Genomic DNA, 27,228 nt, shown 5'->3' on the forward strand with positions numbered 1-27,228 from the left:
CTTACGGTAATCTTGTTCCCGGGCCCTGTCCTGTGTTGTGACCAATGAGCGGACAACATATATGTAACGATCCAGAATCCCCTCATCCCATTGGTCGAGCCAAGTGTCGCTCACGGAGAAGATAGTGAGAGACAACAGAGCAGCACGGGGGACGAACGGAGGAATTTAAATGCTGACGCTGCTTTACTCAGCTTTATGGCAAGCCAATTGGGCCAATAATCGTCCGTACGATAACGCGCAGTTCCAACCCGTATTTTACGCGAGTGCGCGTTTTTTACGTCACCGCGCATTCTGGCTGGAAACGCGCGGTGACGTAAAAAACGCGCTCGCTTAAAATACGGGTTGGAACTGCGCGTTATTGTACGGGCGATTATTGGCCCAATCGGCTTGCCATACAGCTTTACTCTGCAACACTCAAAGACAAACAAGTCGGCTATCGCTACATAATGTGGCACTGAACTCATTTTTTTTTTCTGTTTTACAACTGTAGCCTACAGTCATTGCATTTAAGGCACAAATATGTTTACAAGTTTGCTGTTGCATCGTTTATTTCTTGTTTTATATTCATTTTTACCGTTTGAAGTTAAGCAGGACAGGCTCATGTTTAAGATATCAATTTTATTCAGCAAAGTTTGTTATTTTGTATTAAAGTGAATTGCTGGATAATAATTTGTTTTCCATGTATTCATGTCACAGATATGCATTTAATTCAATGCAGATTTGAGTCAAATAGTTATGTCACACACACAAAGGGGGGCTAAAAAAAAATCACCACGCCAGGAGGGGTGAAGGCAATCAGGTCAGCTGGCACGCACATCAGGTTTTCTTTTTTTTTTAGGGAGTTGGCAACCCTACTAATGAGTCTACAAGATTCATGAGTAGTTCTTCTAAAATTAGTGACAAAACAATGAACCTTTTTACAAAATTCACATTTTTGTGAGATGTACCTGGATCTATGCACAGTTATCAGCTTCTGTTTGTTTACAAAAAAGGAAATGGATTTTTGAACAATAGCCAATACAAAATGTGGCCATGACTGTATGGCTAACAGTATTAAATTACCAACAGTTAAAACAGAGTATAATTAAAGATGAATAATGGCTGATCTATTTGGGCGTTTATTTTTTTCACCCATTCCTTCAGGTTTTTAAAAGTAAATGCGTAAAAACCTCAGAGCTCTTTATAATCTTCTCTAATCAAAACATAAAAATCAGAAATGGTCGAATCAGGGTATTTTGGAGATTCGTTTTTAGCATGGCACAGAAGACACTTTGGTTTGGTTTCGACCTTAAGCCTGGAGGTTCTGTTAACAATTATATTAAAATGACTGGAAGTAATTAGAACCAGATGAAGGAGCAAACTCCCTGTCAGAGTGATAGATCACCAAAAAACAAACCACGGGGCTACATCACCACAACCAGGAGGGCAGGATGCCTGGGGTTGGAACAAATCTGTTATCGGATTTTTTTTATAGTATATCACTAATTATTATAATTACAATGGCCAGACTGTTGCATTAAAAATCAGGAATCTAAAATGTTAAAATAAAATGCAAGCTCGAAAATTAAAGCTAATATTTCCAAAAATTCAGACAGCAGGAAGTTCAGTTGAGCAAAAAAAAAAAAAAAAAAAAGTTTCCTTTTTATGACTGAATACCCCACAACAAACCACCTATGGTAGATACATAGTCCGAACAATCCATTTATAGCCTCCTGCAGCTCAAAAAAGGCTCTTACCTTTGTCTCATATCCTGTGAGGAACTTCATCTCTCTGGATTTGAGCAACACTCCTTCTCGGTTCTGATCTGCAGCCGATTTAATGATCTGGTGTCAGGAAAACACAGAATAAACACAAATATAAACCTGGTTGTTTGAAAGAAAATAAACGCTTTGACTAAACACAGATTTGTAATAAATGTGACTCAATTAGCTGGACCTAAACCTGTTTGTTTTTTATTTTACAGCCTTGGAACTGCATCTAGTAGTGGCTATTTGAATGACTGATCTATTCAAAATCATTTTTATGTATTGGTTATGAATCATAAAGGAGAAATATGCCTGAAATTAAGCACAGAATGCAGAGATTAAACGCTCATTTTACAAAAATGTATCATTTGTCTATTTAAACAATTGGCAAAAGGTTAAAAGTCACAAATAATTGTTGAAGTATTTATTATTTTATATTCCATGTGCTTCAGTCCTATCTTGAAGCTCAAACTGACTGACATCTGATTGGCTGACTTGCACAGCAGTACAGGATCTGACCAATCAGCTGTTAGTCATGAATGAGTTCATTAGCAGGACAATAAAAAAAAATACAAAACATGAAGTTAATTTCTAAGAAATGATTTAGACATTTAATCAAGCAATTCTGTACTTTAAAGTAATTTATCTGGTCATTGAACATAACATATAGTTTTTTTTTTTAATAACTTAGCTTGAAATATTGAACCGATGTAAATTGCTGCCATTTATAAACTGAATAACTCTTTCCTGTCTATTAAAGATACAAAAGGTTGCAGGCGATAAAGAAAATATATTATGCAAATAACTAAGTCTTTACCCCCCCCCCCCCCAAAAAAACAAAAACAAAAAAAAACAGATAAAATGCAGCATTATACCAGAGAACAGAAACTAAAGGAATATTTTTTTGTATATAATAACTTGTTTGTCCGAATTAAATTAAATTAAAAAGTATCCACAGAGCAGTTTTTTTTAGTTGGGTTGAAGGAGGAGCTGCAGTGTTAGTAGGGATGCACGATATAATCGGCCCCCTATCGGTATCGGCCTTAAAACTGAATATCGGACATCGGCCACCCCACCGATATTTAACCCGATATTCGATCAGCTTCTGAGTTTCTAAAGTCTAAAAAAATAAAAATAAAAAAATACTTCTTCTTCTTCCTCAAAAACTTCTTTTTTACAGACTTAAAAACTTCTAAAGACGAGGGAAAAAATATTGATACATTAAAATATCCCAATATCTTCATATGCTGATATATTGCCATTTAAAAACACCATATCAATCTCTTTTACTAATGAAATATTGCTATATGTCATCGCTATGCTACGAAATCCCCCGAAAATTCATGAAATTTTGCCATAATTTTATATGTTGATATATTGACGCGGTATCGATCTATTTTACGAACAAAATCTCACAAAAATTTGCAAAATATCACGAGAGTTTGTAACAGAACGATGAAATTTCACGAGATTCTGAAAGTAAAATAGATCGATACCGCGTTTTTAAAAATCAATTTGATATCAGCATATAGAGCTGGGCGATATGGCGATATATATCGTGAGGACGAGAGAAACATGTCTATCGTAACCTAAATTATTATTATTACAGCTAATATACATTTTAATATAATTTGTTAATATAACATTTTGCGTTTTTGCTATGCAAACTCTAAGTGTATATAACGAAAAAAAAAAGATAATAAAAAGATAATGTGTAGAGAACGTGGTTTTGCGACACTACACCGCTTTACGTCACGCGGCTTTGCACCATACGTTTGCGACATTACTGACAGAGAGAGCCCGCGAAATTTCTTTCTGGCTTGAAAAAAAATGAATGATGGACACCCAAGAAGATGTTACCACAGCAGCGGTTACAGAGTCCGAAACGGTTGCCAGGTCACAGACACAACAAACACCACTTTTGCCCAAAAGGGGAGGCAGCTCGGTTGTTTGGTTATATTTCGGATTTCAGCCATCTGATAAAGAACAAACGCAGCCGATATGTAAACTGTGCAGCAAAGCCGTTCCAGCGGCTGATGCAAATACTTCCGGCCTCTCTTACCACCTGAAAAAAAATCATGAACAAGAACACGGGAAACTACAACCACTCCGATCAAAACAAACAAGGGATGAAAATACAGGAAGCACTGGAAAGAAATTCTCACAGCCGAAGCTTAAGGAAGCATTCGCCCAAGGATCACAATATGAGAAGACGTCTCAGCGACACAAGCAGATCACAGGTGCTATTTCACGCTATATCTGTAAAGGCATGGCCCCCGTTTACATAGTCGAGAAAGACAGCTTTCGGGACCTCGTCCGTACACTCGATCCCAGATAGAAAACAAGGTAAGTGAAAGACAAGAGAAAAACCTGGCCTTGGAATTTTATAAAATGTCAATAACAAACGAATATTAAATGATTAATTACTGCAGCGCAATAGCCAAGATTCTATACTGTTCACTGTCATGGCCGCAAATTGCATAACTGGTGTTCTTGGTTTGGGGAGATGATGGGTAAAAAATAGGCAATGAAAGATTTTTTTCAACCCTGTCCATCTGACGAACTATGAAAACATAAAATGCAACATCAGTTGTGGTATATCGTGATATATATCGTTATCGTGATATAAAATAATCCATATCGTGATATAGTTTTTTTTCCATATCGCCCAGCCCTATCAGCCTATGAAAATATATTTGAGTATATTATTTTTCAAAGTGTCAGAAATGGATAACAAAACTGCTATTTTCAATGACTACTTATTTTTGTCCAGCTTTAACATCGGTATCGATATCGGTTATCGGCTACATGAGTTTTAAAATATTGGCATATCGGATATCGGCCAAAATCCCAATATCGTGCATCCCTAAGTGTTAGTGTTGGTGCCCCCATCATCTGAGAAAACCATTCAACTCTAACAGACACATGGTTGTTCCTGTTTCACTTTCCAAACAGTGCAGCTTGTTCCTGAGGATTCAGACCCAAACAATGGAGTCTGCTGTCCACATGATTCACCAATTAAAGCAAGAAGAAAGTGTGATTCCTGAGGCTCTCTTTATCACCCCAGCAGAGTAATGCGTATCGAACATTTAATCCCAAATAAAAATGTTGAGACAAGGAGACAAACATGCAGAAGCGTCGAGAATAGGTTATTTATCAGGCAGTTTTTAAACAAACTAATCCACACTTCACTTTTTACAGTTGCAGATCAGGTTGATTATTGTCAAATTCAATGAATACAACAACATAAATCTTACCAAAGCACATTTTGTACAGGAGTGAGAGGTTATTTCAGGCTGCTGTGCTTTCTCTTCTGGAAGTAACTACAGGTGCTGGTCATAAAATTAGAATATCATGAAAAAGTAGATTGATTTCAGTAATTCCATTTAAAAAGTGAAACTTGTATATTATATTCATACATTACATACAAACTCATATATTTCAGATGTTTATTTTGTTTAATTTTGATGATTACAAATGACAACAAATGAAAATCTCAAATTCATCATATCAGAAAATTAGAATATTACTGAAGACCAATAAAAACAAAGGATTTATAGAAATGTTGGCCAACTGAAAAGTATGAACATGAAAAGTATGAGCATGTACAGCACTCAGTATTTAGTTGGGCCTCCTTTGGCCTGTATTACTGCAGCAATGCGGCGTGGCATGGAGTCGATCAGTCTGTGGCACTGCTCAGGTGTTATGATAGCCCAGGTTGCTCTAATAGTGGCTTTTAGCTCTTCTGAATTGTTGGGTCTGGTGTATTGCATCTTCTTCTTCACAATACCCCATAGATTTTCTATGGGGTTAAGGTCAGGAGAGTTTGCTGGCCAATTAAGAACAGGGATACCATGGTCCTTCAACCAGGTACTGGTAGCTTTGGCACTGTGTGCAGGTGCCAAGTCCTGTTGGAAAATGAAATCTGCATCTCCAAAAAGTTGGTCAGCTGCAGGAAGCATGAAGTGCTCTAAAACTTCCTGGTATGTGGCTGCGTTGACCCTGGACCTCAGAAAACACAATGGACCAACACCAGCAGATGACATGGCACCCCAAACCATCACTGACTGTGGAAACTTTACACTGGACTTCAAGCAACGTGGATGAAGTGCCTCTCTTCTTTTCCTCCAGACTCTGGGACCTTGATTTCCAAAGGAAATGCAAAATTTACTTTCATCAGAGAACATGACTTTGGACCACTCACCAGCAGTCCAGTCCTGTTTCTCTTTAGCTCAGGCAAGACGCTTCTGACGCTGTCTGTGGTTCAAGAGTGGCTTGACACAAGGAATGCGACAGCAGAAACCCATGTCTTTCATACGTCTGTGTGTGGTGGTTCTTGAAGCACTCACTCCAGCTGCAGTCCACTCTTTGTGAATCTCCCCCACATTTTTGAATGGGTTTTGTTTCACAATCCTCTCCAGGGTGCGGTTATCTCTCTTGCTTGTACACTTTTTTCGACCACATCTTTTCCTTCCCTTCGCCTCTCTATTAATGTGCTTGGACACTGAGCTCTGTGAACAGCCAGCCTCTTTAGCGATGACCTTTTGTGTCTTGCCCTCCTTGTGCAAGGTGTCGATGGTCGTCTTTTGGACAACTGTCAAGTCAGCAGTCTTCCCCATGATTGTGTAGCCTATAGAACTAGACTGAAAGACCATTTAAAGGCTTTTGCAGGTGGTTTGAGTTAATTAGCTGATTAGAGTGTGGCACCAGGGGCCATCAATTTTGAACCTTTTCACAATATTCTAATTTTCTGATATGATGAATTTGAGATTTTCATTTGTTGTCATTTGTAATCATCAAAATTAAACAAAATAAACATCTGAAATATATGAGTTTGTATGTAATGTATGAATATAATATACAAGTTTCACTTTTTAAATGGAATTACTGAAATCAATCTACTTTTTCATGATATTCTAATTTTATGACCAGCACCTGTATATTTTTGTTTTGCAGTAAATCATTTTAACCGTTTACCCACTTATTCAATAAATTTCTTCTGATTAGAATTTTAAAAAGTGTTCAGAAAAAGTCCTGATGTAAAGAAGAAAACTTTATATGCCCACAGCTACTTACCTCAATGTATGTGTCTGTGAATTTCTTGTCAAATCCACGCGACGCTCCGAAGTCCAGCAGCGCGACCTGAAAACACCACAAGCAGACAGCCAATCATCCCGGTGACACAGAGACGTCGCGAGTGTTTCTCCTCCAGTGCCAGTCGGGTTTAACCAACCTTATGAATTTGAGGATCATAGAAGAAGTTGGACCAGTTGGGATCGGTCTGCATGAATCTGAATTCAAACAGCTCCCTGAGGCACAGAATCAGAATCTGCTCACAGATCTGAGTGGAAACAAACAGTCAATATGAGATCAAATAGATACCATTACATGTCATAAAAAATCCTTCAATGGAATAGAGATGCAACAAGCTGCCCACAGATTTACCTAATTACCACCACCTAATTAGCTACTAAATGTTTAAACCAAGTTTACCATAATTTTCGGGCTATAAGCCGCAACTTCTCCATTTTTCAACCTTGTGGCTTATATAACAATGCGGCTTATCTATGGACTTTTACAGCTAACGGCCACTAAGGTAATATGGTACCTACATCTATAGATTTTACGATCCACCATGTAGACGTCGCATAGCAATGTGGAGGTCCTCTGGAAGCAGACTCCGAGAAAGACGGACATTCAGAGCGCAAGACAGTTTGTGTGACACCCTCATTATGGAAAACAAACATTGAAATGCATATGATGCAGCTTTTAAGTTAAAGGCAGTCAATTTGGCAGTAAACGAAGGAAATGGAACCGCAGCACGTAACCTTGGAATCAAGGAGTCAATGGTGAGACATTGGAGACGCCAGCAGGAAGAATTGTCTCAATTCAATTGTGTTGAAATGTTAATAAATAAGAGCTTCCCAAAAAAGTTGCCTCTTTCCCGACAATCCTCTCTGTGCACGAACCGTATGGTAATTAAACATAAAAAACCTGCGGCTTATAGTCCGGTGCGGCTTGTATATCTACAAATCATGCAATTTAGCTTCTGCTGCTTATATTCAGGTGCGGCTTATAGTGCAAAAATTACGGTAAATGCAGCTTTTCTGTAAACAGATACATCTGCCCTTCTAACCTAAAAACCAAGAAATGGAGAACAATATTTTCAGGTTGAACCTTTCCACCAAAAAGGTTCTCCTTCTTCTCCAGATCTGGAGTTAAAGTCACTCCTGAGCAGGTTAGTAAAAGCACTAGTTTGCTCATGGCTTATAACCTCATTATTATTAGTGTTAATAAATGTATTGTCTGATTGTCCTCTTTGATGAGTTCAGGTATAATACCTGCAAATACGCAGCCTAATATGACCACTGTAGCTTTTTTAACATATTTTTATCTAAAAAAAATCCTAAATGAGCTGATCTCTGATGCACAAGTAGCCAGAAAACCGGAGCTTCATACAGCATTTAGAGCAAGATTTATTATTAGAACTTGGAGATATTTAAAGACAGGCAGAGGTAAAGGACAGAGGCAGAAACTAAAGTTATGGATTCAGAGTGCAGATGTCACAGGTGATTTCAAAATGAACTGTGGGAATGTAGCAGATATTTAGCTTACTCTTATTCTAAATACTTCATGTAAAACTCTAACAGAAACAAAAATAAATGCTAACTTGTGGTTATATAGTGACTAAACATTCAAACTGACCTTCAAGGCAATGAGGCAATTTGGTTTAATGATTAAGGAAGCATTGCAGCTTTCACACTTCAACAGGACTCAGGGTTCGTACACCTTTTCCAAAGTCAAAATCAAGCACTTTTCAAGCACTTTCAAGATCCATTTTAAAACTTTTTCCAGTACCTTACACCACCGTAAATTACATACCAATACATAGTCAAAATTATTACTCAGATGATCAAAGAAAATGACTCTGCCATGGCGTAGTACTATAACCAACCAGAGGGTGTCGCAACTCAGTATTCTCAGCCGTAGAGTTATCAATGCTGTTTTAAGGTCTGGGCCTGGCAATGAATTAAAACTTCGTTTTTTTTTTTTTTTGTAACGTTGGCGAGGCGGTAGCGTGAGTTTGGCGCCAAGATAGTGCTGCGGGAAACACTGCAATACTAACATTACATTATCACACCGTACTCTCAGTCACTCAGTAACTTAGCCTGTGAATTCCTAGCTAGCAGTTACTGGCGTAAACAAATAGGCGCTAACGTTAACGTGTACTAGGCTACTTCAGTTGGCTTACTTAAAAAGTCTATGGCCGTTTCTCAATATGCGTTCTTGAGCGTTCTCGTGTGCTCGTGTACTCGTGACACGTCATCAGCCTCAGCCCGAGTACCGTTCCAATTCTCGAGAACGCCAGATCGAGAACGCATCAAATCCCCGGATGTTGTTCTCGCCCCGCCCTCTTTATCGAGCATGCATCAGAGCAGACTCAGACATCAGATCAAGTCGGATCTTCCTGCGTTCTCGCCAAGAACGGACTTGAAGAGAACGCGAGTACGTACTCGTGTTCCCGTGAATTGAGAAACGGCCTATGACTTACCCTTCATGTGACTCGACAGCGCAGACTCGCCCATTGTGAAAAGCTGCACATCTTTTTTGCACACTTTACAAGAGGCAACTGGTGGGGTTTGTCCCCGTTTAATCCATAATTTGTATTTTTCATCTTCCAGCCAACGTTCATTGAAACGACAACCTCCCGGCATGGTGCAGTAGTGGTTTCATGGGGGCGGAGTCACACATGGAAATAGACTGGCCGATCGCAGTCACACATAAGTGAGCAGGTTTCATTTTCAGGCTCCAACATTTTATTTATCCACTTAGACCCCGTCCACACGAAGCCAAACCCTGGCCTAAACGCACAAAGTTTTCACCAAACCAGCCTCTCATCCATACGAAGCCGGCGTTTCGGGGGTCTGTAAACGATCTTTTTTTATTAAGCCTTCAGAGTGGGAAGATTTTGAAACGCCGTTTTCGCGTTTCCATCTTTAAGCTCTAACCGCATTTTTTTTCTTACACGCATGCGTCATAGCGTCGCCTCTAAACACGCATGCGCGACACAGTATCACAACAACAATGGCGCCGTACTGTGTTGAATGGTTGCTGCTAATGCTACTCACCCTGCTGTCGGGCTTACAACAGAATCTTCTTCTTCTGGAATATCTCCAGGAAGAACAGAGCAATATCGACCACATAGTTCAGCACCTGAATTTGACTGAACCACGAAAATGGACCCGCAGGGCAACCATGTATAAATATTAGTGCGCATGCCCACATTTCGTCGCCTATTTTTGCTTTGGCACCACAGCGCCACTTACAGGCCCGGCATAGATTTTTCCGCGTTTTCATGCATTCGTGTGGTCGGTCACATTTATTTTACGTCTCCTTCTTTACGACAAACGTTCTGGAAAATATCAGCGTTTCGTGTTCGTTTTGACTTCGTGTGGACGGGGCCTTAATAAACACACGATTCAGTTAGATAGGTATTTGTTGCGAAACAAATAGCTACAATTTCAAGCATTTTCAAGCATTTCATCCAAAATATAAGCACTTTTCAAACCTTGAAAACACAACGTCAAAATGCAAGCATTTTCAAGGATTTCCAGCACCCGTACGAACCCTGAGGACTCTAATGATGGCGCGTTGCAGGGTTGGACCGTGCAGAGTTCAGCATACCTCGTTCCTGAGCTCCTGAGAAAGGTCCGTAGCCTTGTCCAGAGGGAAACCAGACACCAGCGTTGTGGTGAGGACACGCTCATTGCTGAGCTCGTCGATAACGTCGGGCACATAGAAGAAGGGGTGATCCTTCAGCAGCTGCCTGCCACATAGATAAGCACATTAGATATCCTGAAGATTTGGCGAATAATCATGAATGCTTTAGATTTTAAAGGATTATATTGGTGTCACTGAAGGACTGTTTGTGGACGACACTCATCTGAAGTGCTGTTTTACTGTGAAACAATCGAATCACAGTCCAGCACTGGTTCAACTGAAAGCTCTGCTGTAATCTGCACAAACTCTCCAGGGAGGTTTCCTTCTATTCAGAGCTAAATGCCTCAGTGTTAACACTCATCCACTGACGCTAAGCAGGTTCTCTGGTCTGAAACTTGAGCACAAACTGCATTTGTGCAATAAAGCCTAGTGAAAAAACCCAGACTAGAGCTGCAGATTTAAATTATTTTAGTGACTGATTAATCTATAATTTACCAATTATGTTGTTCATTTAATCTAAAAATGAATTATTTTAGTAGGTTAAAATTTCTAAATGGATAAAACTGTTTGAAATAAAAAAAAAACATTTATTGTAAACTTTAAATTAATTGTAAACAGCCAAAATATACAATACATGTACATATGAGTAGGTTTATCTATAAAATGAAAACTTTTAACCTTAGAGGTAAAAAGTTGATGTTTTCTTAATCTTAATTACCATTTTTTCTTCCAGCAAATAGCATTTGGAAGATTTAGAGTCTGTGTTCCTTTAATGTAGAGCAGAGGTAACCAATTAAAAACCAGCAGTGTCCGAATAAAGAAAATCACCAACCAGTAAAGGTCCGGAGACATTTTTAGTTATAATCCATTACTTTAAACAGAATTTAACACTGAAATAAAATGAGGTTTTAATGCATCCATGTTATACATTGACTTTTTAAATAAAATAAAAAATATTGAATGGAGACTAAGCCATTCTCAAGCACATATCAAGGTGCTCATTTTGAGCCTGGATCCAGATTTATTGTTGATTCTGTTCATGGTGGAGAATCCTGCTTCACAGCAGCAGGTTGAGCCAAACATCCTCTAAATGTGCAGGGTCATCTTTGAGCACGCCATTTCACTTTTCTTTCACCAGTTCACCGCAGTTCTTCCAGCAGTCCACACTTTCTCTGCTCTCTTTTTCTCATGGTCTTCTCCTTCTTTCCCATCGCCCGACTTGCCACAGGTTTGCCTGCTGTGTCTAAAAGTAGCAGCAGCAGCAACCCAGACTGACAGCTCATTGGCTCATTTGGATCACGTGCAGCCTGGAGCCGGACGCTCCACAGGGCTTTACCGTATGAACAGGAGAAGAGGAGCAAGTGCAGTTAGACACTCGTCGGACAACATGCGATAATTTATAAATGCTTTTAATCTGGTTGGGTCCGGATTAGCCAGCAAGTGGGTCCGGATCCGGACCCTGGTTCGCTAATCTGTGACCTCTGCTCTAGAGATTCGATTACCAAATTAATTATCATTTTTTTAAATAATTGATAAATCAAGATTAACCCAATGAATTGCTTCAGCTCTAACTCAGACATTTGTGTCTGCCCACAACTATTGGTTACCTGATTGAAGTTGGCCCCCCCACCTTCTTCAAATTACACAAAATTAGTGTCAAACGTTTGTGCTATGTTTGTGCAGCAAAAATTTTCGTTTGTGCCGCTATCATTTTAAAGATATAAAGAGATGTTTCTAGAGGTCATCAAAGGTCAACCCCCCCCCACACTTTCTTCAAATCTTCAAATCCAAAGCAGCACAAATGAAATTTTTTGCTGCAGAAAAGGAGCTGAGTTAATTGACACCTATTTCATCTGATTTAAATAAGGTGGGGGGGCTGGTTGACCTTTGATGACCTCTAGAAATAATTCTATATATCTTTAAAATGATAGCGGCACAAACGAAAATTTTGCTGCACAAACCAGCACAAACATTTGACACCAATTTTGTCTGATTTGAAGAAGGCAACTTCACTCAGGTCTATTGGTTGGACTTTCAAAAGGACAATTTGTGGTTTTGCAGGTGAAGATTCTCAGTCATCCAGGTTCATAGTCATTCCAAAAAAAGTAAAAAAAAAAAAAACCACTGGACTTTGTTTCTGGGTTTTAAGACGTTTCGCTTCCTATCCTGGAGGCTTTTTCAATTTAAAACTTTATTCGTTCAGAATCAAGATACTTTATTGAGCTTGCTTCACCTTTATAATAGTTTTATTACTTTAAGTTTTATTTTGGTGAGGATAATAAAAATATCTTATCATCCTGAGATAACAAGATCCTGATCTTATGCAAATATATAAATGCTTTTGCTGTAAATAAAATGATTTAAAATTGATTGACAACTGGACCATAAGCATAAAAATTAAGGACTTACTGAAATTTTCTGGCACAGTTTGCCTCCCTTATGTAATCGCACTCCCAAGCCAGCTCTCGACTCATGACCTCAATGAGATGCTCAGGAAACAACCCTGTGAAAAGAACCCACACAGACACACACAGGCGTTATCAGCCGGGAATGACTTCACACAATAGGAGCCGTTAGCATACAGATGATAAAAACCCTTCAACAATGTTACCATCAGGCAGAGCGTTGCTCAAGCTCAGAGCAGTCATGATGTTATTCACGTCACTCTTGATACTCTTTGCAATTCCAGGGTACTGGTGGAACATTTGGGCATCAGTTTGCAGAGTTATATCAAAATGTAACGCTTTATACATGTGCAGCCACCAGGCTCACCTGAATCTTCATGGCCACCTCTCTGCCGTCCTTCAGTCTCCCAAAGTGCACCTGACCGATGGAGGCGGCTGCAAACGGCTTCTCTTCAAAGTACTCAAGACTGTCTCTCCAGTTTGGGCCCAGATCATTGGTGATTGTTTTCTGGAGGTACATAAGGATGGAACAAAAATCTGTAGAAACGACTGGTAGCCAAATCATTTCCATGTACTGTTATTTAAGATAAATGTACCATCATCTGTTTGGTGGGCATGAAGTCTGCACTCTGTCGGACACGCTCGAAGATCTTAGCCAGCTGAGGGTTGAGAAAAGCATCATCTGAAGGAGAAAACCAGAAAACAGCTAAATGTAACCTTGATAATCATGAAGATAATAGGTTTATATAAACCGTTTTCTAACCGTGTGTTCTTGTCATTTTGTTTTTGGTACCGAGTGTTTCCAAAAAGACTAAACTCAGTCATCTACACTCACCGGCCACTTTATTAGGTACACCTGTCCAACTGCTCGTTAACACTTAATTTCTAAGCAGCCAATCACATGGCGGCAACTCAGTGCATTTAGGCATGTAGACATGGTCAAGACAATCTCCTGCAGTTCAAACCGAGCATCAGTATGGGGAAGAAAGGTGATCTGAGTGACTTTGAACGTGGCATGATTGTTGGTGCCAGAAGGGCTGGTCTGAGTATTTCAGAAACTGCTGATCTACTGGGATTTTCACGCACAACCATCTCTAGGGTTTACAGAGAATGGTCCGAAAAAGAAAAAACATCCAGTGAGCGGCAGTTCTGTGGGCGGAAATGCCTTGTTGATGCCAGAGGTCAGAGGAGAATGGCCAGACTGGTTGGAGCTGATAGAAGGGCAACAGTGACTCAAATAACCACCCGTTACAACCAAGGTGGGCAGAAGAGCATCTCTGAACGCACAGTATGATGAACTTTGAGGCAGATGGGCTACAGCAGCAGAACACCACACCGGGTGCCACTCCTTTCAGCTAAGAACAGGAAACTGAGGCTACAATTTGCACAAGCTCATCGAAATTGGACAATAGAACATTGGAAAAACGTTGCCTGGTCTGATGAGTCTCGATTTCTGCTGCGACATTCGGATGGTAGGGTCAGAATTTGGCGTCTACAACATGAAAGCATGGATCCATCCTGCCTTGTATCAACGGTTCAGGCTGGTGGTGGTGGTGTCATGGTGTGGGGAATATTTTCTTGGCACTCTTTGGGCCCCTTGGTACCAATTGAGCATCGTTGCAACGCCACAGCCTACCTGAGTATTGTTGCTAACCATGTCCATCCCTTTATGACCACAATGTACCCAACTTCTGATGGCTACTTTCAGCAGGATAATGCGCCATGTCATAAAGCTGGAATCATCTCAGACTGGTTTCTTGAACATGACAATGAGTTCACTGTACTCAAATGGCCTCCACAGTCACCAGATCTCAATCCAATAGAGCATCTTTGGGATGTGGTGGAACGGGAGATTCGCATCATGGATGTGCAGCCGACAAATCTGCAGCAACTGTGTGATGCCATCATGTCAATATGGACCAAACTCCCTGAGGAATGCTTCCAGCACCTTGTTGAATCTATGCCACCAAGAATTGAGGCAGTTCTGAAGGCAAAAGGGGGTCCAACCCGTTACTAGCATGGTGTACCTAATAAAGTGGCCGGTGAGTGTATATACCTTATAAAAATACAACCATGTGATATATACACATTTTATTTGTCTCGTTAAAAAACAAGAACCTAAATTTAAGTAAAGCTAACAGAAACATTAATTAGTGAAAAAAAATACTTGAGCCTTTAGTGGCTAAAAGCTAAAGGTAGATAGTGCTGTATTTAGCTTTCTAAGTCAAATTTTTAACCTATTAGCAATTGTCCATCAATTTAAAATCACATATTTCTACCCACATTCAGTTTTACACAGAAATATCACATTAAATAAGAATTTAATGTAAACAGTAGAAAAACGTCTCTGGTTTTAGCAAACAGCAACATAGCAGCTATTAGTTACGTGTTGCCTTAGCCCTTTGTGGCTAAAAGCTAAAGCTACTGCTGTATTTAGCTTATTTTATGTTTAAAAAAAAAAAAAAAGCATACTTCTATCTGAAATTAATTTTACAACAGAATTTAATATTTATTAAACATTTATTGTTTACAGCAGGAAAAAAAAAACTTTTGTCCAAGCTAACAAAAACATAATAGCTTTTAGCTTTAGCTATATAAAGCTTCTGTATGGATTCAAATGCAGGGCTGTCAACTCTCACCCATTGGGAGTGAGACTCTCACTCCATATTCCCAATTAAAACTCCACCATATTTTACTTATTTTTGTATAAAATACCGTTAAGTGTAAGTTCCTCATTAGTCGTGGCGTCTAGCTTATCCAAAACCTGAGTAACTTGTGCATAACTTCTGTGTAACTTCTCTAGAAAACATATCAAGGTATCTGCCGTGTTCCAGACGAGCGCTGAACGTGTTATTAACTTCCAGCTACTGTATAATGGCGTATTGGCAGCGTTTTGGTATAAAGGGGGTTCACAGGAGGAAACCGTCAGTTCTCCTCCAGACTTCATCACCATCATAGGGTGAGCCAGAAGGTGAGGGTGATGGATCCTCCATGCGTTTACGCCCAACAAACTTCCTAGCAAACATGATGCTGAATCTGCTGCAAACCTTTCTTTCTGTCCATTCGCTTATTATTTTTTTTTTGGCAGGCAGTAAACAGCAGCTAGGTTAACCCCCCAATCAAAGAAATCTTTGAATGCAGTTATGGCACCTCTGATGCATGCGCGTCATTTTATGGGCATTACGCTGCTGTGCGTTATGCAGAACTTAGGCTGTCGTTACGAACACTGTGTATATGCCCAAAAATGAAAAAATACATAGAAAGTTAAGCATATGCCAGCATTTTTGCAGGCTAAATCGTCAATTTGTGACAGGGGCTTTATGAGTAAATGATTAAAAAATGGGGTAAGCAAAGAAGCAGAAAGCCTATAAAAAATATAGTATTCTGTGGAACCTGTCGTAAGTCTTTGAGCTGAAACAGAGCGTGTTAAGGTCGTGTCGGCTCACCTGATGTGGTTTATAGCCTCATTACTTCAGCTGGTTACATGGAGAACAAATCCACAAACAAGTCGACACAGCCACCCTACAAAATGCTGTAGGACTTTAATTTAATTTTCAATTAAAGAAAGTTTAGAGAAACTACAGAAGCAGAAATATACTAAAAAACAAAAGAAGTTTAACATTCATATACTTTTTTTACAAGATAAATTACCGCTGAAAGTCACAACGTAAACGGCTCTGTGTTGGTTCTACAGGCTATAACCTGAACATAACAAAATGGCGGATTCAGGAATCCCTTTCAGAACACGAGTTGCTGAATGTGGGTTTAGCAGAGCAGGAGTTGTCTTACAGAAAACAGGGGATTTATGTTAAAGAAAACAAACGCTTCACTCAGTGAGCTCACATGACAGACACTTGACAGCAGCACGGCGGCAAAAAAAAACACAGTAATGCAAGCGTGCCGCGTCAAGCCCGCAGACCTGAGACTCGGTTTAAACTGCTGCCTACAATAGCTAACAGCTTGAGCGGAATGGCACTCTGTCTGCTCAGCCTGAGGGTTATTTTCAGCACTGATGAAGGAATCCTGCATGTTGGTTAGAGAAAATGAGTCTGCGACAGACTGAGTGAAGCTTTATTTAAACACAATTCAATATGCATTTTGTGAGTTTTATAGAAAATGTATTTAGGTAAAAGTTTTTTTTTAGTCCCACCTTGAATGCTGAGCATTTGGCCGAGTTTTAAAGCTGCTCCGCGAACTTTGCAAAGCGTCCGAACGATTCTTTCAGCGTTCGCTTCAGAGAGGAAGGGGTTGGAATCCAGGACGGCCTTTTTGTTACCTTTGGAAAATAAATATAAACATAGAAATCAGATCCAAAAAACTAAGGTATCAGAAAGTATTAGTTAGTTTGACTGATCATTGCAGCTGGACCTGATGATGCATTAAACAACATGGACATTCATTACTGCCAAAGTCAAGTGAAGGACTTTTATGTGCTTTTATGTTTATTAAGCTGCTCTCAATGGTCACTTTCTTAGGTAATCTGACAGATTTTTATTTGCCAGATTCTTTCTAAGGCTGGCTTAAAAATCTAATATCCAAAAGTTTTTTTCCTACTAAATCTGATAGAGCAAATTTTTTTCTCACTTAATTTTCATTATAAAAATGACAGACACACTGTTTTGAAAAACTAGCTCCGTTTTCATGTATCTCCTCTAGGAGTTTACCTTAATTTAAAGCCAAATAAAATTGAGGCTTGTAAAATAATCACGTTTCACAGCAAACAATGAAAATAAGACAAACTGTGTCCAGCTGGTGTTTTCACACAGTGAGTAAAATTACCGTATACTAGTGCACATCTAACAACAAAAACTGATTATCTGATGTCAGTCTGTGGTACGGAAGCCCAAGAGGTGAATTCCTACAAAAAATCCTGACTTTACGAAAATGTAATCTTCATTAAAAAAACCTTTATTAATTGATTTTATAGATTAAACACCCAGCAATAGTTCTTTCCAGTCTTTCAACACCATAAACACGTTTCGTCTGAAAGGAAGTAATTACATCTTGGAGCGGCCTATCAATGACTCATACTTGATTCCTATGAGTGAATTTGTGGAGGGAACTAAAGATTAGGGTGATGGCAAAGAGGCATTTTCAATGTGTAGCTCAACAACAGAGAAAAAATGCTAAAAGCTGGTGAGAAAAATTAAGATTTTTTTCACATTCCGGTTGTTCTTCATTCAATGGTTTAGCAAAAACTGTAGAGTTTGGGATTTAGGGACGGTAAAAAAAAAAAAAACTTTTTAGAATTGTTTTATTTCTTAATAAATTAAGAAAATCCTCCACATCTTGTTGCTTTTTCTATGTCTGCTTCTGTTTCCTTGAACCCCAGTGGGCCTCAGCAGATGGCCGCTCACACTGAGCCTGGTTCTGCTGGAGGTTTCTTCCTGTTCAAAGGGAGTTTTTCCTCTCCACTGTCGCTACAAGCATGCTTAGTGTGAGGGATTGTATTTGAGTCAATGAGTCGATGCAATCAACTGGTTTTCCTTAAATTAAAAACTTTGAATCAATCTGACTGGATGATCTGGTTGAACTGGAAAGTGCCTTGAGATGACTTGTGTTGTGAATTGGCGCTATAGAAATAAACTGAATTAAATAATTTTTTCCCCAGTTCATCCTTATGTGCTTGTTTGGGTCCAGCTATTATATGAACTCCCACCTTAAAACACCGAAAAAATAAAAATATCTGATAAAACGGCAGCAAATGCATGAGCAGCATTTCTAAACACGTCTTACTTTCTACACAGACTAAAGTCCATCGCTCCGTCCAAGTCTTAGCCCCTTATCTAAACTGGTGCTGCTCAGTGATAACCAAACTCAAACAAGGTTCTTGACGACTCAGATACTGGATGAAATCTTCTCTGACATCAGCAGCAGACGTACATAAACACACAGCCCTTCACTTCCTGCTACCTTGCTGTTTGAGTTTCAGACTCTTCTTAGCCATATCTGCAATGGCTCCAATCCCGAGGCCAACTGCCAGACCTGCAGAGAGAAAATGACAGAAGAATAATTAAAGGTGAGGCTCACTGAGAATAGATCAGCAGCCTGGAAATTCTAAGGTTTGAGTTGGCTTTTGATGACCGCAGCAAGAAAAAAGGGAGTTGACGACAGCCATGTGCTGCAGAAGATGGGATCTCATTACTAAGAGTAACTCAGAGACTTTCCAACACTGGGTGGAGTTAACTGAGGCTGAATGTGGAGGAAAAAACTGATACACATTCTGGCAACTTGTTTTAAAATCAGCTGGATTCCTGACACGTCCAGGAAACTTTTCCTCAGCATCTGATACTCTGAACTTTCCTTCTAGTGAGGGAACAAGTCAGCACATGTGGAAAACTGCTGACTAAGATCATGATCCCCCATAACCTGTTCTAAAAGAAAAGTTCACGTCTGCCACACAAAAAGCACGGAAATAAAAATGCTGTGGTTTCCAGTGCCTCTAAAGTGGATGTTTTTTTTCTTTCTTTTTCATTCTTTTATAGTATTACTCAAACCAAGCCTTAGTCGTGTGCTGCAGACCAACTTGTTCATCTCCCATGAGCCTTTGCGGCTGTGGAGGAAGTGCCAGCCCTGCTAAACTCGTTTGCACAACCTACTTACCCAAACTAGTTTTTTTTTTTTTTTTTGCAGAAACAGTTGTCAGCTAATGAAATGTCAGAGTCAGTAAGGATTATTATGATGATCTTGATTTTAAAAACCAACAAAAAAAGGATGTTTTTGGATCATTTAACTTAAAAAGTATAAATGGAATGTTTTGTTATCAAATTACAACAACCTTTGAATAATTTGCAGGTTTAAAAAATAAAACAAACATCCTTTGCTTTGAAAGTGAGGCGTGGATCTGAGCCAAACGCAGTGAGCCGGAGCAGAAACGGTTTTTTATTAAGATTCTCCGCCTGCCGGCTCAGGGTCTCATTCTCTGCACCCTGCAGCTGCCGGCTGATCTTACACCGGCTAAATGGCACATTCTTTGGAACAACTGCGGCTAAAAGACACCGGTGATAGGGGCAGGCCAGTAATGTGTTTCCACCTCCCTGTGAGCTACATTAGCAATGCGTCAGTGTAGGAAAAAGTAAGTGGAAATGCACCAAGGAGTCAGCCGGTTACTGGAACCGACCTTCAGACTGAACACAAACTCCACCTCCACTGAGTCTCTGCAAGTACGGCCTGTCATTACCCGATCCGTACCGGAAGCACGATCCGTACCATTAGCTCATTTGCGCGTGCGCAAACAGAATAACTTCCGGTGGAAATATTTCCGTTTTCTTACTTTTTTATTCTTTTGTATTTTTTTAGAGGCATGGGTTTCTTTTTGTATATCTTTGTATTTTCGTCAATATTGCATTTTCTAAAAATAAAAAAACAGAAATACATAAAAAAGCAAATATACGTGACACAGCGTATATATTTAAATTTGTTTAAATATTTTATTTACTCTGTACTTAACTATGCACTCCAGCAGTACTGATCCCACAATGGATTAATTTGCTACCTTTCGTGACCTGCAGTTTTTCATTGATAAGGGAACATTTCCCGAAAATTTTGATTTTTATTCCAGAAAAAATGACGTCAAGCAATACAATGGATTGAATTTAAAAAGCATCCATTTCTTCCAGAAAATTCTTCAATACTATCTTTACGATGTAGTTTAGTATTCTTTAATTATTTAAGGATATAAATAAAGTTTTTTCAATACCGTAATTACATTATTTTTTGGCGACCCGGAAGTTATTCTGTTCGCGCGGGCGCAAATGAGCTGATGGTACGGATCGTGCTACCGGTACGGATCGGGTAGCGACACGGCCTCTCCATCCAGAACTTTTCAGGATGTCTTTACTAACATTTCATTTAAATAACTCGTATTTATTTATTTTTACCAAATAAACAGAATAAGTTAACTTGACATGCAAAATGGTATCCGCTTACATTTAACTTATTTTATAAAATAAGCAACTTTCTCAACTTAAGCTGGCTTTTATTTTAGAACTTTTCTATGTATGTGACATCGTACAGCCTTTACATCTGCACCTAATTAAAATCTCAGACTTTAAGCTCAACCTTTAAAGATAAACAAAGTGGTGATGAAAAAAATATGAATGTTTAAATTTAATTTTCCAGCTGAAGTGACAAAAAGCTAACCTGACTCCGCCCGATGGATTTGCTCCACATATCCATTCGGAAACCTTCCGTAGAATATACTGGTAAATACTGGTTAGCTGATTGGCCTATGTTGGTGATAGACGGGCCAAATAAACCAATCAGATCAACGAAGCATATGACGTACTAACAGAGCGACGACGAAGAGGAGCCAATTGATAGATCAAACTCTTGCCGAAACCAGTCGGGAGAAGAGCAAAAACATCTTTTCCTCTGAGAAAAGCCTCCAGAGCAGTGTTTTGCTCTTCTTTCAGTGAAGAAATACTCTGTAATTCCGATAAAACTTGCTCGATAGCCACGCTAACGCTAGTTTCTTCGGCTGAAGCCGCCATGTTCTTTAGACTGAACTGTCGCACTTCTCGTTGCGTCACACCTCAACCCGCCTCAAAGCCAACGCTGATTGGACGTTCGTTTGGTGAACGGCTCCAAATTTTCTTCAACGGAGAGTCTCCAGACTGATTAGCGAGTGAAACCTTGAAAGCTCGCGAGATCAGGATGGTCTCACGAGGCTAACAATAAGCCACCTTCAGTTAAGGAGGTTGCTTTGAAAGAAAGGTTTAGAGGTTCCTGCAGGATTGTTTGCTATCCTGCATAGGGATGCACGATATAATCGGCCCCCTATCGGTATCGGCCTTAAAACTGAATATCGGACATCGGCCCCCCCACCGATATTTAACCCGATATTTGATCAGCTTCTGAGTTTCTAAAGTCTAAAAAAACTACTTCTTCTTCCTCAAAAACTTCTTTTTTACAGACTTAAAAACTTCTAAAGACGAGGGAAAAATATTGATACATTAAAATATCCCAATATCTTCATATGCTGATATATTGCCATTTAAAAACACCATATCAATCTCTTTTACTAATGAAATATTGCTATATGTCATCGTTATGCTACGAAATCCCCCGAAAATTCACAAAATGTTGCCATATTTTTATATGTTGATATATTGACGCGGTATCGATCTATTTTACTAACAAAATCTCACAAGAATTTGCAAAATATCACGAGAGTTTGTAACAGAACGATGAAATTTCACGAGATTTTGAAAGTAAAATAGATCGATACCGCGTTTTTAAAAATGAATTTGATATCAGCATATGAAAATATATTTGAGTATATTATTTTTCAAAGTGTCAGAAATGGATAACAGAACTGCTATTTTCAATGACTACTTATTTTTGTCCAGCTTTAACATCGGTATCGATATCGGTTATCGGCTACATGAGTTTTAAAATATCGGCATATCGGATATCGGCCAAAATCCCAATATCGTGCATCCCTAATCCTGCACCTTGGGCTCCAGCTGAAGTGTAAATACGCTCATATTGCTGACACACACATGCATCATAGAGCAAATAGAGGCAGAAATCCACTTAAGAAAAAAACAGGGCACATAGAGAAAGAAACCTCTCTAAATCTATTCAAAAATATGGTATAAAAATATTTTTTAACACTTAAATTTGATTGAGACTTTAAATGACATGTTGAACCTTTGTCGTTACTGATTTCGGCAGCTTTAGATTTGTTCCCACACTCCTTATAATACATAAACTGCAGAGGAGACTTCTGGAAAATCGATCCAAAGACGACTGCAGTGGGAAAAAGTTGCTTGATTCCGTTTCTTAACCCATTTAGGCCGGGAAAGCATTACCGCATTTCTACCATTCAAGCCGGGGGCGCTGTTGCGTAATTCTACCATTGACGCCGGGAGAGCATATAAGTCAAGCAAGAAGAAAGAAGTTTTTTTCAAGCAAACATGGAGGAGTTTGACAGAGAAGAGATGTCGGAAGGCAGTGATTTTGAGGAGTGTGTCGGCTTTGATGACGGTATAGATGAAAATGATGACTTTGAACGCGCTGAACCAATCGAACTACCACCGCAATGCACGGAGTGTTTTCAACCGCACACCTGGAGTGAAAGTTGATTTGCCTGCAGACACCACACCGCTGCAGGCATTTGAGCATATTTTTAATGAAGAACTTTGGATGCATCTTGTTATCGAGACGAATAGGTACAGTGACCAAACAAACCAAACTCCAACAAGAGCAAAGATGGCAAAGTGGTCACCCGTGACTGTGACGGAGATGAAGACATTTATTGGGCTGTGTATGGGCATAGGACTTCTTGTGTTGCCAGTACAAAGAGATTATTGGCGACAGAGTAAACCTCTCTTCAGGACGCAGTTCCCCCAAAATATGTCCCGGGACAGATTTGTGGCCATCTGGAGGTAAGTTGTATGCAATTTATAACACAGACATATGCATTATTATGCATAATAATACTGTTAATAAGTAATCATCAGATAGTTATTTATGTAATGTTTGTTCTTTATTTTAAAAACGTTTTATATTGCACATTCTCAATGAAGACATGATCACATATGGAAAAAATAAAGGTTGAATTTTTTATTTTTTTTATTACTGCTTTTCACTTTTTTTTTTTGGAAGAATTTCAAAGATAAAATATATTTTGAGTTCTATCTGCTACAGAAGCTGAGATATCAATAATTTACTAGGCGTTGACACAGTTGCTGAATTTACAGAAAAACTTCAGGTTTTAGGGGTATTTTTTAAAATCGGCCATAGGTTTTTAAGGTGTTTTTTCCAGGCGTTTTAGGCCTAAATGGGTTAAGCTTTTAGCTTTGTTATCAAATACAAAAATTAATTTAAAAATCTTGCAAAATGTTGGAAATCTGATTAAACATCAACAATCTCAGCAAAGCCAGGTTTGTATGTTTGTGTTTGTTTTATCACTAATGAAGGCTGCTAAATATGTTTGAAAGAAAAAGTCAGATTTAAATCTTTTATATTAATATCGGATCAATAAAACCCAGTTTTCATAGCGATGCTTTTTAAACACGATTTGACAGCACCTCAGCTAAAAGAGTTATAAAAGCAGGAATATGAGAAATAAGCCTCAAAATGAAAATAAAATAAAAACACTTGAAGCACTTACTTCCAAAGTTAACCAGCCTTCCTATCCGTGTGACGGGCACTTTCCTCTCCCGAGCATTTTCACTCAGCTAGTTAAAAACAGAAAACATAACTGGATCAAGCAAAGAACATTTATTTAATTCCTGTATTACTAATCCTACGATTTTTATCTTTATTGTGTTTATCTTCTCTCTAAAGACGCAGTACCACTTGTTTATATTGCTTCGCTTCAATTTTCTTTGCGCTTCTTGCTTTTTCGATATCCTCCGCCGTCAGCCGTCCCACCGTGGAGTTTTCCTGGTGAAACAGGCGCGTGTGTCCGGCGTACAGCTGGCCTGACCAGTTCCTGTGGAACCTGGTGTGTTTGGCGCCGGATCTCCCGCTACACGTCCTGTCACCGTTATTCACCCTCCCAGCTAAGCCGGCGCTGAAGTAGCTGCCTGCGGCGGAATATCTGTGGTAATGCATCGCTGTGGCTCTTTGGATGCTGCTTTCCATCCCTTTGTTGAAAGTCTGTTAAATGAAAAAAAAAAGGTTTATTTTAGCAGCTGAGGAAGCTGTAGCACATGACTGCATTCAGGGATACATTAACTCAGGAATTTAACCCGTTAGAGAGAAAAAAACAACGCAGGAAGTTGTCGTTAACTGCTGCTTTGAAAGCACCCATTGTGCCTAAAGTTAGACTAAACAACATAAATGGCTGTTTCTATCCAAAACATTAAAAAATGTTAAACATAATCTTATACTAATATACTATACTAGGCTTATACTAATACTAATATATCACAAGCTGAGGGTAGATGTGTGCTGCTCCAGTTGCTGCTGTGCACTGCTGGTAAGCTTGCAGAAAACAAGGGATCCGTTTGGAAAATTATTTGTGTCCTAAAAAAATAAAACTGCTCATGGCGTTGGAACTAGAGACGCACCGATCCGGATATCAGAGATCCAATCCAGTGCATTCGTCACGCAACTGTCATTTCTTTCTTTTTGCTGCTTATTTGTAAATTAACAATATAAAGTATATTTGTATACATGTTAATTTAGCTTCTTTTTTTGAAATACAGCTTTTATGTGAAGGCTAAAGTTCAGAGGTTTTAGTCCTCTGCTCCCGTTTCCTTTCTGCCTACTTTCAAAAATAATAAAGAATAAAGGCCACTAGAGCCTAAAAATTATCTTTAAAGGCTTCACTCACATGTAAAGATATATGGTTCATTTCTTGAATAACTGAATCCGATCGTTATTCGGTATGGGCCGATACGATCAGCCCAGGTACTGGATTGGAAAAAACTGGTTCAGTGCAGTTCTGCTGCGGCATTATTGCCCTAAACCAGACATGGGCAAACTACGGCCCGTTAGGCTTTTTAATCCGGCCCGCCGAACTTGTCCAAATTACCCTATTTTCACGACTGTAAGGCGCACATAAACGTCTTTTTTTTTTTCCTCAAAATGTGCGGTGCGCCCTATGTGTGTTGTAACTGTGACTTTTGAGACCACCATGCACCATGCAGAACTCCTCATCTCCTCATTGAGGAGATGATGAAAGCGTGGCTGAGGGAGGTGAATGTAAGGAGACCAGGTGGTTTTTCCACTCATCACCATCTCGGGTAATCTGTGACTCCATGCGTGCCCATCTCACAGCTGATGTGAAAAACATGGTGAAACAAATTAACGCTGTGCTCCCTGTTCAACCGCTCGACATTGGTGTGAACCGGACCCAGCAGGTGCAGCAGAAGCAGCGAGTTTACATGCAAAGTCAATGGTTGACGCGCGTATAGGCGCAGCAGAAGGTCCCGCAGCGCGTTTTGAGCAGCAGGCGCAGCGCGTCGGGAGCGCGCCGCCAACGCTGCTGCTGCTCGAGATGGAAAAATTGAAGTTTTGCTGCTGGAAGTGCCGCATCAACCAATCAGAGAAGCTGATCTGGGAGCTGACAGCGAGACAGACACAGCGCTCTGATGACAAATGATATTACGGCAAATGAAAGGGCTGGATGGATGAGGAGATGATGAAAGCGTGGCTGAGGCAGGTGTATGTGAGGAGACCAGGTGGTTTTTTCCACACATCACCAACGCTGTTAATCTGTGACTGAATGAACGCTGTGCTCGCCGTTATCTCGGGGGTCTGACAAAGAAACTTCAACCGCTCGACATCGGTGTGAAGCGGCCGTTCAAAGTAAGGCTGTGAGCGGCGTGGGAGCGATGGATGACAGACTGAGAGCACAGTTTCACGAAAAGTGGAAGGCAGCGCCGGGCAAGTTACGCCACCGTTTGCGGATGGATTGTAGATGGACTAACGTGTCTGCTGGCTCTGTTGTTCAAGCTTTCGCAAAAGCCGGCATTATTTCTGAGGAGCCGCCCGGCACGGAAAGTAACTCTGACAGCGAAGAAGGGGAAATTGGCATGTCTGATTTAGCGCAGCTGTTTAATTCAGAAACAGGATGATGACTTTGATGGGTTTGATTAATACTTTGTAATAAATACATGAATAAAGCACAAACATACTCAGTTTTGCTCCCGCTCTATTTTTCTACCTGAAAACTTAATTCAACAGCAGCCTCTGGGCGGGTCTCCTCCTCTTCACCGCGGTGGCTGGCAGGTGTTTTTTCATCTAAATAATCTAAATCTTGCAGCTATATTTGCTGTGATCAGTGGGAATAAAGTAGTTTTAATATGTTTTTAAGTGAGAAAGTCCACCTGAAAACGTAATAATTGCAGTCAGTTCATCCAGATTATCTATTTCTGTCGGAGGCGCTCAGACCCCCACATACCAGCGGTGCACCGACAGTAGAAATCCCTTCAACAGCAGCCTCTAGGCTGGGCAGCCTCCGGGTTCACCGCGGCGGCTGGCAGGTGTTTTTCATCTAAATAATTTAAACTGCAGGCACCAGGATACTGGTAATAAAAGCGAACATATTCCGTCGGCAGGTTTCAAAATTTTAAGTTAATTTAGGAGTGATCACAGCGCTGTGTCATCAGCGATGTGTCTGTCTCACGGCCAGCTCCCAGGTTTGATTAATACTTTGTAATAAATAAATGAATAAAGCACAATCATACTCAGTTTTGCTCCCGCTCTATTTTTAAATATGCAGTAGAGGTATTCAAACGTAGTAGAGGACATGTACCTGTATATAAGAAAACCCTATAGTCCGGTGCGCCTTATGTGTGTGTTAAATGCATAAACGGGACACATAACTGAGACTGCGCCTTTTAGTACGGTGCGCCTTATGGTCGTGAAAATTGTCTGGTTTTTTTTACATTTCAATC

General features: G+C 39.7%; 1 protein-coding gene across 1 annotated transcript in view; it reads right to left on the reverse strand.

The window, feature by feature from the left end:
* coq8ab (coenzyme Q8A, genome duplicate b) overlaps positions 1 to 27,228 on the reverse strand; it is a 35,257-nt gene that overhangs the window by 4,154 nt on the left and 3,875 nt on the right. Inside the window, exons 3-14 of the mRNA XM_038299554.1 lie at positions 24,176 to 24,481; positions 23,991 to 24,057; positions 18,785 to 18,856; positions 17,022 to 17,147; positions 13,468 to 13,553; positions 13,239 to 13,379; positions 13,078 to 13,159; positions 12,876 to 12,969; positions 10,431 to 10,572; positions 6,979 to 7,086; positions 6,822 to 6,887; positions 1,737 to 1,823 (exon numbers count right to left, since the gene is read on the reverse strand). Of these exons, the coding sequence (XP_038155482.1) occupies positions 1,737 to 1,823; positions 6,822 to 6,887; positions 6,979 to 7,086; positions 10,431 to 10,572; positions 12,876 to 12,969; positions 13,078 to 13,159; positions 13,239 to 13,379; positions 13,468 to 13,553; positions 17,022 to 17,147; positions 18,785 to 18,856; positions 23,991 to 24,057; positions 24,176 to 24,481 (1,377 nt within the window). The remainder of the gene's footprint in view (positions 1 to 1,736; positions 1,824 to 6,821; positions 6,888 to 6,978; positions 7,087 to 10,430; positions 10,573 to 12,875; positions 12,970 to 13,077; positions 13,160 to 13,238; positions 13,380 to 13,467; positions 13,554 to 17,021; positions 17,148 to 18,784; positions 18,857 to 23,990; positions 24,058 to 24,175; positions 24,482 to 27,228) is intronic.

The sequence above is a fragment of the Cyprinodon tularosa genome, unplaced genomic scaffold, assembly GCF_016077235.1.
Source record: "Cyprinodon tularosa strain WSP-4 unplaced genomic scaffold, ASM1607723v1 ctg430, whole genome shotgun sequence".
In the NCBI taxonomy this organism is placed as follows: Eukaryota; Metazoa; Chordata; class Actinopteri; order Cyprinodontiformes; family Cyprinodontidae; genus Cyprinodon; species Cyprinodon tularosa.